The sequence below is a fragment of the Podarcis pityusensis genome (genome assembly GCF_964106645.2).
Source record: "Podarcis pityusensis genome assembly, chromosome: 1".
In the NCBI taxonomy this organism is placed as follows: Eukaryota; Metazoa; Chordata; class Lepidosauria; order Squamata; family Lacertidae; genus Podarcis; species Podarcis pityusensis.
This window is the reverse complement of record NC_138028.1, coordinates 107,623,677-107,637,494: the sequence shown is the minus strand read 5'-3', so window position 1 is coordinate 107,637,494 and position 13,818 is coordinate 107,623,677. Positions and strand designations below refer to the sequence as shown.

Below are 13,818 nucleotides of genomic sequence, written 5' to 3'. Positions count from 1 at the left end.
TCTGGATGGGGACAAAAACAAGAGGACATAATGATATTATGGCACAAAAAGAGACAAACTGAACACATACCAGAAGGCAAAATAAAATAAAATAAAGGTTTTACCTTGAATATATGTGCTTTCAGAATGTGATGCCCAAGCTCCATTGTTTGCTGACGGTTAAGCTTTCCTTCCTGCCTTGAGAACATGAAAGCCAGGAGTGCATGCCCATTCCTAATCAAAGAAGCAGAAAGCCACACAGAGAGGATTTTAAATTGTACTAATCAATGTTATGTCACCTTTTTGTCCTCTGAATACCTAACGTGACAGATTTCATTCTCTTGCCCCAAAATCTAAATATCAAAATATGTTGAACTAAGGAAGACAGAAGATATTTGCAATATCTCATTCTCAGACATGACCAATCCTTTTTGTGGAAAAGTGTGTGCTGTTCCTATTATGTTTAAATCAAACCAAGTCATGAGAAATGTAAACTAGTGTCTGGTAAGGTCAACCAAGGTCACAGACACAGAGTTTCTGGTTTTCATTATAATGGAGTACGGGTGGTGATTTATATGGTAAGAGTGCAAGATTTTGCAAAACCACAGTGACACTTCCGTACGTTATTCTGAAACAGTGGGCAAATAATGTGTTCAGATGCTTCTTTTTCTGTACAGCAGTCTTCCCATTTCTTTTAAAGTCAATAATGAACGCATCACCATCACAAACAAACACAGTGGTACCTCAGGTTAAGAACTTAATTCGTTCTGGAGGTCCGTTCTTAACCTGAAACTGTTCTTAACCTGAGGTACCACTTTAGCTAATGGGGCCTCCCGCTGCCGCCGTGCAATTTCTGTTCTCATTCTGAAGCAAAGTTCTTAACCCGATGTACTATTTCTGAGTTAGTGGAGTCTGTAACCTGAAGCACTGAAGTACCACTGTATAAAATAATTATCTTATGTTATCACGGTAACTAGAAAAAAGGTCAGCTTCTAATGCTTTTTAATGTATAGTGGTACCTCGGGTTACAGATGCTTCAGGTTACAGACTCCACTAACCCAGAAAGAGTACCTTGGGTTAAGAACTTTGCTTCAGGATGAGAACAGAAATTGCGTGGTGGCAGCGCAATGGAAGCAGGAGGCCCCATTAGCTAAAGTGGTACCTCAGGTTAAGAACGGACCTCTGGAACGAATTAAGTTCTTAACCTGAGGTACCACTGTACTATGTTTTTCTGCATGTTTGAAAGTGTAAATTAAAAACAGTGCACGTTATAATACTTTGTACACTAAAGAGCACTGGAGAAATTATTAATACTAAAAATTACATGATATAATTGTAGGTAGCCAAAATAAATCTATCCAGCACAACTATTATGTATCTTTGGTTCTTTCAACAGGGATATTATTACACGAATTGAACCTTACCGCAACATTGAAGAGCTTTTCATTATTTATCGCTTTCTACAAAAAAATAAAATAGGCTCAAAGCGATTTACAAATCCATAAAATACATAATTGCTTACAGATATTTAAAAACATATGCATTAAAAATGCAATAAAGCCATTTTTATTTTTTGGTAAAAGTGTGTGTGATGTTGAATCCAACCCAGTAAATTAATGGATGTACATGTATCTTGGTGGCTTACAGGCATAGAATGAAAACATCTAAAATAGTTTTAAATACAGTACAAAAAAAAAACTGTTGACATGTGTAAAAACAATACAAAATGAACAACTAAGTGTGATGACACTCAATGAAGAACAACCACATAAAAAGCCTGTTAAGTGCTTTCATCCACTCAACGAAACTTTCATGGTTTTCCATTGACCAATAACCACCTCCCCAAGCCACATTACAAATTCCTCTTGAAACCAGCCTGTGTTTCAAAAGTTGCTCAAGTGTGTTGTGTCAGTCAGACTACAAAAGTCCAAAGACCGACTGAGTGCATCAAATCAGTCAAATTATTCTCTAGCTGACTGGTTTTCCATTAGTGGTCCCCCCTAAAACTGGATCTCATTCTTCCCATACTCCACTGGTTTTAACCAGCTCCTGCATGCAGTTGACATCTTAGCCTAGCACAATAGCCAAGCACTACAGCTGATGAAAGCATGTTTCCAGCAGCCAACGTATTCCTCTCCCTTGATTAAATGTTGAACTGGTTCTAATTTTAGAATGTCAAACTGCACGATTCCTTAAGCCTCAGATGCTGAATCTCTTTTTAAATTATATGAATGTCAGTGTAAACAGCAATAATCCCATTATAGGGCCACTCCCATTTCTACTTATAGGATTCCCAAATGATTAGTGGGGCAGGATAAAAGACACAAGTTACTGTTGAACAAACAATCTGAAATTTAAGAACATAATAGATTCCCTATGGGTTCCACCTACCACGTTATCATGTCTCTAACAGTGCCCATAATCTCTATAAGCCTGAGAAGGATTTGTTGTCAAATAGGGAGGAATAAGAATGTAAAGAGTTTCCAGGGCTGGATAGTTAATTCGTAAGGTTGCGCCTGCAGAATTATAAAGAAGCTTCATAGCAGATAAATAAAAAGTCACATTCCTCCATAGTGTACTCTCCTACTAAAGTAATGAAATGCTTAGCCCAAATGTTACTGAAAGTAGTAAATTCCACTTTTTAGATATGCAGTCTCATTTCTGATTTTATTGTAAAACTTATGCTTCAGTGCTAAACAAAATGAAAAACCTTGGCTCTAACAGCATTTTTCCCTTAGCAATGACATGTCCGGTATCAGTACCATCTTCCTCATGTAGCACAATAAAAGAAACAAAAACCATCAGCAATTATTAGCACCCACAATATAATATATACAGCTTCCATTTACCTTGGTTCACACAAGAAGTCCGTGTTTTCACCCTCTGCTCTCCAGACCAGCCACTCCCTGAAGGATGGATGGCAGAACATTCGTGTTTTGTCTCGTCTTTTTATCAAAAAGCCTGAAAGGGACTCCATCCTCTGATGGAACTCTTCCCAGTCCTGTTCACCATATATCTGGCCAGCATTGATGGCCTGGAAAATCTGGTCATCTGTCATTGGGTGAAGTGATGCTAGAGCCACATTCAGCACCGGCAGAGCCCTTTCAAATGATGAGTTCGTCATGAACTTCATGTTGCACTGAAGCAAATAGAGCTCAGAGAGCGAGACCGGAACTACCTTGTAGCTTGCACTTTTGATCACTAGGTGACCCTTCTGAAAGAGATCCAGGGTCAATTTCAAGTAGAGATAGGATCCCATGCTCCTCATGATCAGATGGTTGCTCACTTTCCCAATTATAGCTGCATCAGCTTTTCCATTCAGAGATATATTGTTTACAATATCCTGGCTGGCACCGATCCTATACTGAATGTACGCATTCAGATCAGCCTGTATTTCTTTATTTTCAGGGAAATCATCCAGGGAGATTGTAAAGAAAGGATATGAGCTGATTATTTCCTGTATTATAAAAGAACAGAGAGAAGCACTTTACAGTACAAATGCCATAGGTGTACAGATGAAATTTGAGTTTGCAGGAACATCATATTAAAGGTGGATCAAGCTGGACTAAGAGCCAGCATGAATGAAACCTTGGTATAGATAGGTATTTACAGAATGAACAACGTAACTATTTGGTCTAGATAAAGGTAGTAAAACTGCTTCTGGAGAGTTTTGTTTCAGATTATAACCTGGGGTAAGGGGTGGAATTGCCCAGCTGAATGCTTCGTGTGTGTGTGTGTGTGTGTGTGTGTGTGTGTGTGTACAACAAATCCCCTCTACATATAAAATTAGTACACCAGGAGGCCGAGAGCTTTCCTCCCTGACATCTGGTTTTCTATGTGCAGATAATATTTGTAATATGCAACATTCAACCATACAGTCCCCTCCCTGTGCTCTGAAGTAATAGACTTCCACTTAGAAGGACTTTATGGTCATTACTGAATTCGTCCAGACGCGGCAAAACGTTTTCTAAAATGTTGGTCAAGTGTCCGACCACCCACAGATTAAAAAAGAGAGGGGCAGGACAAACAGGGAAATAGCAGCAGAGCCCTTTTGTTATTCACACAAGTAAATAAGTCTGACCTGGCGGCTTTTATAGGGGACAAAGAGCATAAGATGAACTGCTCTGGATACTCTCTGTTTTGTTCCCTCCTTTTGCCAGAGCTGGGAAGTAGTGTAGAGACTGAAATGCTGCCTTCAGTCTGGGCCTGGCGGATCTTGACACCAAGTTGTGTTGGCTGACAGTGGTTTAAAAGAGTTTCCTGTTGCGGCTGTGCACTTTTACACCACACATATAGTAGAGCTGCTGCAGGTCTTCAGAGGAGCCTCAGATTACTACTACTTACCTGCCCCCACCCCAACAAAATGTTTTATTCAGGCTGGTACCCCTGCACCTGTCTAAGCCACAGCACATTCTCCAGACTATTCTTTCCAATTAAAATTAAAGCATAAACAACTCCTTGAGACTTTCTCCTCAATGTAGCATTATTTCAGAACAACGTTTGCAGCTATACATTTTCAAAACATTACCTGGAAGTTCGTTCTTACAGTCACAATCAGTTTTAGCCAGGGAGGAAATTTAGAAATAATATTTGTGATGAATGAAGAAACCGTGTCCCCATAATCAGGTTTATGAAATTCAGCCTCATTTAGGCCATCTATCAAAATGATATATTCCTCTTCTGGAATTTTCTGTTCTGAAAGGCAAGACGATGAAATCCTAATGAAGTATACATTACACACACACACACACACAGCCCCACTTTGAATTTATAAAGTGGTTTACAGGAATTGAATAGATAAACATAACCTTTCACTTTGTAATTTGCTTTGGATAACTTTTTGTGAAAAGATGACTAAATACAATATTGCTAATAATGGTATTAATAATGACCCCTGTATTATCCTAAGAAAAATAAGGATAATAATGAAGACTAACAACAAAAGCAGGAAAATAGTGAACAATCTGATTGTATAAAAAATTATGCAGCGGGAAGGTTTAAGTCCAGGTTTCCAGACCCATAATTGCTACCAAATGTCTAGTTTCACCTAATAAGTATTCTGAAATGCATGGATAGCAACTGCAGTTCATTATTTCTAAATAGATGCTACACTGCTGAAGTCACAGCTTGTGTAGAGCTGTTTATGTTGTTACTGAGCAAACAACATTTGCCATCACAGCTTCCATTAAAAGTTCCATTTTTGCAAATGGATTCACATTGCTTCATGAATAATTAATATATCATATTATAGAATGCACTACAGATGACTTGTAAGTATATCAGTAAATGTGTACGATTATAACCTAATAATTTTTATTTTACTTTTTAAAAATGGAGCAGTTCATTATTTATTTAAGGAAACTACTTCAATATCTTAGCTTTTTCTAAGTGTACTTTTCATCAGACATATAAAATACAGTTGGATTAACACTAGTTTGCAATATTTTATTTTCTTGGATGGCTTTGATACCTTATTTAAAACAAAATGGCAAAACACACACTGGTCTGCAAGCTACCGTATTTTTTGCTCCATAAGACTCACTTTTTCCCTCCTAAAAAGTAAGGGGAAATGTGTGTGCATCTTATGGAGCGAATGCAGGCTGTGCAGCTATCACAGAAGCCAGAACAGCAAGAGGGATTGCTGCTTTCACTGTGCAGCAATCCCTCTTGCTGTTCTGGCTTCTGAGATTCAGAATATATTTTTTCTTGTTTTCCTCCCCCAAAAACTAGGTGTATCTTGTGGTCTGGTGCGTCTTATAGAGTGAAAAATACGGTAACTACTCCTAGGCACATCAAAAACACAAACCTTGTCTTGTAATTGAAGTCACTGTAGAGGAATTTTATTTTTGGCCTACCTTTCCTAAGATTTGCAAGTGGTTCCAGCACTCCTCTTCTAAATGCTGCTACTGGATCTTGAACGCAGGACCTAAGGCTAAGCATACTTTGTAGATGTGGTTCCCTTATCAAAAGTTCTCTGTATGCTGTTAACTGATGGGACCGGCAAAGAAGAGCAGCGATACTATGCACAAATTCTGGGACAAGGCATGTATAAGTGTTGTCAGCTTGACAGTAGTGATAGGCAACAACCTTTTTCAAAAAGAAAAAAGAAAGAAATGTTTAGTATTTATAGTAGATGCTTCCAGTTACATGAGTAAAAATAATGGGATCTATTGAATCATTGTAGATTTAGAGCAGATATGGGTAACATCTGTGTGGCATAGTGGTTAGAGTGTTGGACTAGAACCCAGGAGACCAGGGTTCAAATTCCCACTTCTCCATGAAGATCACTGGGTGACCTTGGGCCAGTCACTCACTCTCACCCTAACCTCACAGGGTTGTTGTGAGGATAAGATGGGAAGGAGGGAAACTATATAAGCCACCTTGAGCTCATTGGTGGATAGAGAGAGAGAGAGAGAGAGAGAGAGAGAGAGAGAGAGAGAGAGACTGCAATTCCCATCATTCCTGACCAATGACCATGCCGAACTGGGCTGATGGAAGCTGGGAGTCCAACAACATCTGGAAGGCACCAGGTTCCTCACACATGCAAGGTATCAGGGACCCCTGACCATTAGGTCCAGTCATGGCTGACTCTGTTGTTGCGGCGCTCATCTCGCTTTATTAGCCGAGGGAGCCGGCGTACAGCTTCCGGGTCATGTGGCCAGCATGACTAAGCTGCTTCTGGTGAACCAGAGCAGTGCACGGAAACACCCTTTACCTTCCCACCAGAGCAGTACCTATTTATTTACTTGCACTTTGACGTGCTTTCGAACTGCTAGGTTGGCAGGAGCTGGGACCGAGCAATGGGAGCTCACCCCGTCGCGGGGATTCAAACCACCGGCCTTCTGATCGGCAAGTCCTAGGCTCTGTGGATTAACCCATAGCGCCACCCGCGTCCCCTCCTCACACCTGTACTAGAGCACAAAACTCAGGAGATGCTAAGACTCAGTTGTGTCAGTCAGGGCTGACACTGGTGAAGACGTAATGAAAACTTCAAAATGGAGAAGGGAAGAATTGGAAAAATTCTGGAGAATTTCTCTACTGGAGAAAGAGAGAGAGAAGCAAAAGGAGAGTATGTTCCCTTTGTAGCTTCTGATATGCAAACCATAGTTTACAGAGAACCTCTCTATCCTTACAAGGTATATTATACCTTCCCAAATATATCTCCCAGCACCAAACAACGAATTCTGGAAATAGGTAAACACAGATGTACAAATCATGTAATTCACATAAATATATTCCTCCCTCATCAATAACCATATCACTCTGCCATATGCAAAGATTGCTGCATATGGCCAAAACTGGTGACTGTCCTTTGACAAACACAATGCTAAAGACCTTAGAAGACCCAGCAGTTCCAAGGCAGACCAATGTGGTACCTCGGGTTAAGAACTTAATTCGTTCTGGAGGTCTGTTCTTAACCTGAAACTGTTCTTAACCTGAAGCACCACTTTAGCTAATGGGGCCTCCTGCTGCCGCTGCGCCACCGCTGCACGATTTCTGTTCTCATCCTGAAGCAAAGTTCTTAACCCGAGGTAATATTTCTGGGTTACCAGAGTCTGTAACCTGAAGCGTATGTAACCTGAGGTACCACTGTACTGGCCTCAACAGAAAGGATTCCAGCCAACATGGCAACAAAACCAGAAAGTTCAAGTCCATTTGTTAAACACAGGATGCTACAACAGTGCTGCTTGCTCTTCTAAAATATATATTTCTTTAATTTAAAAAACAACAACACCAAACCAGAATTTGTCCCCCCTTGCTCCTTTTCTTTCTTTCTAGCAGATTCCCAGACTGTCTGGCTATATGGTATAATCCAACTATGAGTTGTAGATCTGGAATGTTGACAAGTTACAGATCTGTATTTTATTTTATAATGCACTAGAGATAACTATCATGTTCCTCCTCTTGTAAAAGTTAAGTGCACTGATGAATGGGACATCAGGCTTAATTTTGGCAAACTCTGAGCATATGCAGAAGTATGCACCATCAAGCTCTGTGCAGCTTAATATTCAGTAAGGATGCATAATCTTAAAGTGGTTAGCGCTGACTTAATACATCTTTATTCTATCATTTTCTAAAAATAATAACTGCTTTGATGACGACAACAATATTAGGACAGTTCTTACATAAAGACTGTACCAAGTAATACTTCAATACCAAAGCAAATCCTCTGCTATTTACAACACTCGGCAAAGCTTGCCTTCTTTCACAATCCTTCCTGCAAAAATAAATGCATTAGAATGTCCCTAGTGCAATTTGCTGGTAATTCCAGCTTATATAACCGTTAGATACATCAGTGACGAAAACACTGTAAGCTGCCTAGATCAAATGTTTGATCCCACTCCCTCCTCCTTGATACATGCGCTGCAGGAAGGTACGTTAAATAAACGAGCTGATGGGGGCAGTCATTTCCTTTGGAATTAGAGATCGCCATCTGCCAAAGTCGGACAGGGGAAAAAATATTCTCAAAACTCAAGTAAAACTGCATCTTTGCCCTTATGCAATCGGGATAAAAAAGGGAAATAAAAAGTGGCAAACAGAAAGAAATCACCACAGATGATGCAATGAGTACCTCCTCACTGGCAATGTGTAGATCACTGAAGTGAACTGTACCATTTATTAAAAGCTGAGAAAAAGAAATTAGTGGCACAGAAGCCTGGCTGCTTACACAGTGTGTCAGGGAACTGCCATCGGAAGGAAGGGAAGTGAAAGGGCTCACACAGGTTGGGAGAGACTCAGCAGCTGAAGAGGGAACCAGTAGGGGGAGAGGAGCTGGGCTGAGGGAAAGGGAGCTGGAGGGATGGCTCAGAGACACTTCCAGCGAAAACAGTGGGGAGGTTTCAGGACCTCCTGTAGGGACACCCACTCCTCGCCGGAAACTGTCACGCAGAGAGTCCAGAAGACGTGTTTCCGTTAAGGAGCTTTTATGTTGGAAGCGATTCCGAAAGCAACCACTGTCGGAATCTGCCAGCGACTGACGGAGCCATGTTTAAGGGGCTCCGTTACAGACAGAGGTTTGCAAACTTGACCAAACTCTGAGGGACTAGGATTTTACACACAAGCAGCTCATCGTCCCATCACAGCATTCCGACAGTCTTCGTGAGCAGCTTGTGCAGGAGAAGGCATCATGAGCAACCCAGCCGGAACCGGAGAAGCAGGAGCTGGAGCGGGTCCAAGCCTGGAAGAAAGGTACCGGGTGTTGGAGGTCCAGCTAGCGCTGCAGACGGCGAGGCTTGAGGAGAGGAGGGCTCAGGATGCAGACAAAAAGGGGAAAGACACCCAGCTCGTCAGAAAGGTACCAGGATTGGTGCAGAAGTTTGGGGGGGAGCCCAAAGACTATCATGGCTTTCGGACAGAGATGCAATATGCCCTCAATCTGCAGTTTGATGAATTCCCTGACGAGGAATCAAGAGTGGCTTTCGTGATTGGGCATCTTGAAAAGGGGGCGAGAGACTGGGTTAGACCCCTGATGGCAGCGAATAGTGACGTCCTAAAGGACACGATGAAGTTCTTTCGCGCCATGGATCTGATGTTTTCCAGCGATATTGAACAGGGAGTGGTCCGCAGACAGTTAATGGCTTGCAAACAGGGGAGCCGATCTGTCCGTGAGTACTGGACTGAATTCACCATGTTGATCCATAAATTGGGGTGGGATCTATCGGCGGAACCCATTCAAATGCTTTTTGAAGAAGGGCTTTCTTCGGCTGTGAAAGACGAACTTTCCCGGGCGCCCAGGGCGGAGTCTATGGACCAGCTGACCAATTCAGCGCTGACCATAGGAGCGCGCCAGGAGGCGAGAGCATTGGAGAGGCGGGAAGGGAAGGGGGAACGTTGGAAGGAGTTCCGCATTCCAGACATTCCAGAGCCAACTTTCCCGCCGGCAGAGCCGATGGAAATCGGAACAGCGCGCGCGCGCGCAGTTTCAAAGCCCAGTGAGGGGGGAAAGAAGGAGGGAAAAGGCGCCCGGAAATGCTATCTCTGCCAACAGCCAGGTCACTTTGCCAGAGTCTGCCCCCAGAGGAAGGAATGGCAAGGGATGGTAGGAGCTGTGGAGGGAAGAGAGGAAGAAATACCGAAGCAAGTAAAAGCCAACGCCTGGCTGCCACCGTCGGGGCACAGCAGTCAGGCCAAAGAGCAGTGAAAGTGCCCACGCCAGAACCTCCTAAACCCGCCCTAGTGATAGAAGTGGCGCTAGAGCTGCCAAACGGACACCCTCTAAAGATAAAGGCGCTGTTGGACTCAGGCAGCTCCTGCAATTTCATGAGCAAAGAGTTTGCAGCTGAACACCAGATACAGACGATCCCTTTAAGCAACCCCCTGCAGGTGACCACGATCGATGGCAGGGAGCTGTTGGGAGGAGAAGTCAGCTTGCAGACCGTCCCAATGATAATGAAGGTGGCAAGGCACACCGAACTGATAGCGTTTAATGTGGCCACCTTGGGAGGAGCTCCCATTATATTGGGGATGAGCTGGCTAGCGTTACATGATCCGCTGGTGGGCTGGCATCAGAGAGTGGTTTCTTTTGGTTCAGCACATTGCTTAGAACACTGCAAAGAGGGAAAGGGTTTGGCAGGGGCCCAAGCCACCCTAGCAGGGACTGAAGTAACGGAGAACGTGAAGGTACCACGACAATACGCAGATCTCCGCGACGTCTTCAGCGAAAGGGAAGCTGACCAATTACCCCCGCATAGACCCTTTGACTGTCAAATCAATTTACTCCCTGGGGCACAGCTCCCTGTAGGCAAGCTGTACGCCATGTCAGACAGAGAGATGCAGGAGCTAAGAGAGTTCATTGACAAGAACCTGAAGAGAGGGTTCATCAGAGAGTCCAGGGCGGTGGGGGGCAGCCCAGTGTTTTTTGTGGATAAAAAAAACACGAACAAGCCGAGGCTTGTGTGTGACTTCAGGGCCTTAAATGCAGTGTCAGAACCAGTGGCTTTCCCTATGCCCAGGATTGACGACATTTTGACAAGGGTCAGGAAGGGAAAGATTTTTACTAAACTGGACCTAAGGGGGGCGTACAACCTGATACGAATAAGGAAGGGGGATGAATGGAAAACCACCATGTTCACCCCTTTGGGGGCATTTGAATATTTAGTTATGCCCTTCGGCCTACAAGGAGGCTCCGCGTGCTTTCAATCGTTTATGAACCACGTCCTGGGGCCTTTGCTTTACAAGAATTGTGTGGCCTTCTTAGACGACGTGTTGGTGTATTCTGAGAATGAGGAGCAGCATGTGAGAGACGTCAGAGAAGTGTTGAGCAGGCTGCAAGCCAACCAGCTGTGGGTGAAACTGGAGAAGTGTCAGTTTCATACCAAGGAGGTGGAATTCCTGGGGTATCGCCTGTCAGACAAGGGATTGGCCATGGATCCCGGCAAGGTCCAGGCGGTGCTGGAATGGAAAACACCCAAAACAAGGAAGGATGTGCAGAGGTTCCTAGGATTTGGGAACTTCTATCGTAAGTTCATCCGAAACTTTGCCCACCTGACGGCGCCCATTACGGACTGTCTCAGCAGTAAGAAGAAGTTCGTTTGGACTGAGGAGGCGGAGCGAGCATTTGAGGAACTAAAAAGGGCCTTCGCCTCGGAACAACAACTCCTGCATGTGGATTTACAAAAACCGATGAGAGTGGAAACTGACGCATCAGACAGAGCGATTGGGGCGGTGCTTCTGCAGCCAGGGAAGGAGGAGTCAGAGTGGAGACCGTGTGCCTTTTTTTCGCGAAAGCTGAACAAATCCGAGAGGAACTACACGGTGTATGACCGAGAACTACTAGCCATTCATGAGGCGTTCCGGAGATGGAGGCACCTGCTAATTGGCGCACAACATAAGGTGCAAGTGTGCACTGACCACAAGAACCTAGAGTATTGGAGGACGGCACGAGTGCTCAACCAACGGCAAGTGAGATGGGCCCAGGAGTTCTCCAAATTTAACTTTGAGATTTGTTACGTGCCAGGCCCAGAGAACATTAGGGCGGACGCTCTCTCACGCAAACCTGAATATTTGGAGGAGGAGGGAGCACCCGAAGAGAGACATGTCATTCCAGAGGACCGCTGGGTGTGTGGGGCGGCATTGGTGGGACAAAGAGAACTGGTAGAGGAAACAGAGAATGATGAATACGCCCAGAATAAGCTCAGAGGTCTTAGGGGTGAGGGAGAGGAACCAGGGGGTTTCGAGGAAAGAAATGGAGCTTTGTATTACAAAGGGGCACTGTATATCCCTGAAGGAGACTTAAGGGGGAGGGTACTCAAGCAGTTGCACGACAGCCCCACGGCGGGGCATTTTGGACAACACAAAACCATGTGGTTGGTCACCAGGGAATTTTGGTGGCCTAAGGTGAGGGAAGATGTACGGGAGTATGTAAGAGGGTGTGAGCAATGCCAGCGAGCCAAAGGGGAGAGGCGGGCACCGGCGGGGCTATTAGAACCCTTACCAACCCCAGAACGACCTTGGGAGGCAGTGTCGATAGATTTTATGACTGATCTGCCGAAGTCCAAGGGGAAAACAGCCATCATGGTGGTGGTAGACCTACTAACAAAGATGTGCCACTTTGTAGCCTGCTCGCATGCAGTCACGGCGGAAGAGACAGCGAAGTTATTTGTAGAACACATTTTTAGGTTGCACGGGGTGCCATTGAGGGTGGTCTCAGACCGAGGAAAACAATTTACTTCCAGGTTCTGGAGGAAGCTCATGAGCTTACTGCAGGTGGAGGTCAACTTTTCGACTGCCCGGCACCCTGAAACCAACGGGCAGGCGGAAAGAGCAAACGGGGTCCTCCAGCAATACCTGAGGTGTTATGTCAATGACAGAGAGAATGACTGGGTAGAAAAGTTGGCGCTGGCGGAATTTGCCTACAACAATGCCGAGAATGTGTCCACAGGGATGAGCCCCTTCTTGGCTAATTATGGGTGTCATCCCAGGGCTTTCCCAGGGGGAGAAGGGGAGAGATGGGGTGTCCCGGCAGCCGAGCATTTTGTAGAAGAAATGGAAGCAATCCATCGTCAGCTCCAACTCAACTTAGAAAGGGCGAAGGAAGAATACAAGAGGCAGGCAGACAAGAACCGAAGGGAAGGTGAAACCATAAGGGTGGGAGATAGGGTGTGGCTGTCAACCCAAGGGTTGCCGTTCAAAGGAGGTTGTAAGAAATTAAGACCCAGGAGATTGGGTCCCTTTGAGGTCATTCAACAGGTCAACCCAGTGGCTTTCAGGCTCCGGTTACCCAACCACATGAAACTGCACCCAGTATTTCACAGGTCGTTACTGTCACCGTATGAGGGGGGACGAGAAGGGATGGCCACTCGGGGACCGGTCATAGAAGAAAGGGAATGCAGCAGCCATGTGGCAGAAATCCTCGACGCCAGATGGAAGGGGGATCAGGTGGAGTATTTGGTAGCGTGGGAAGGAGAACCGGAGTCAGAAAACACTTGGGTAATGGCAGAAGATATCAATGACGAGGTATTGATAGAAACGTTCCATCAAAGGTTCCCAAGGAAACCTCAGCCTGTGGAGAGGTTCCGGAGGGAATACTTTGGGACCACCGATGAGGAGGAGGAGTTGGAAGGATTCTCGGAATCGGAAGGGGAAGGGGAGATGGACTCTGAGGAGGAGGAGTACTTCGAGACCAGGAACCGCAACAGGTGGAGAGAAGTGTTCGGGACATCGGAAGATGAAGGAAGTTCATTCCGGGGTTTTGCCTCCTCACCGCCCGTAGAGGAGGGGGCGAGAGGGGATGAAGGGGGCCCTGGAGGGGAGGTGGATGTCAGGGAACTGCCATCGGAAGGAAGGGAAGTGAAAGGGCTCACACAGGTTGGGAGAGACTCAGCAGCTGAAGAGGGAACC

The 13,818-nt window shown here is 44.8% G+C and overlaps 1 protein-coding gene across 3 annotated transcripts in view; it reads right to left on the bottom strand.

The window, feature by feature from the left end:
- The window catches only part of TANC1 (tetratricopeptide repeat, ankyrin repeat and coiled-coil containing 1), a 139,862-nt gene that overhangs the window by 16,009 nt on the left and 110,035 nt on the right, over window positions 1-13,818 (bottom strand). For all 3 annotated transcript variants that reach the window (XM_081005397.1, XM_081005396.1, XM_081005398.1), the window contains 4 exons: window positions 5,835-6,066; window positions 4,508-4,674; window positions 2,829-3,436; window positions 105-213 (listed from right to left, as the gene is read on the bottom strand). In XM_081005397.1, the coding sequence (XP_080861523.1) occupies window positions 105-213; window positions 2,829-3,436; window positions 4,508-4,674; window positions 5,835-6,066 (1,116 nt within the window). The remainder of the gene's footprint in view (window positions 1-104; window positions 214-2,828; window positions 3,437-4,507; window positions 4,675-5,834; window positions 6,067-13,818) is intronic.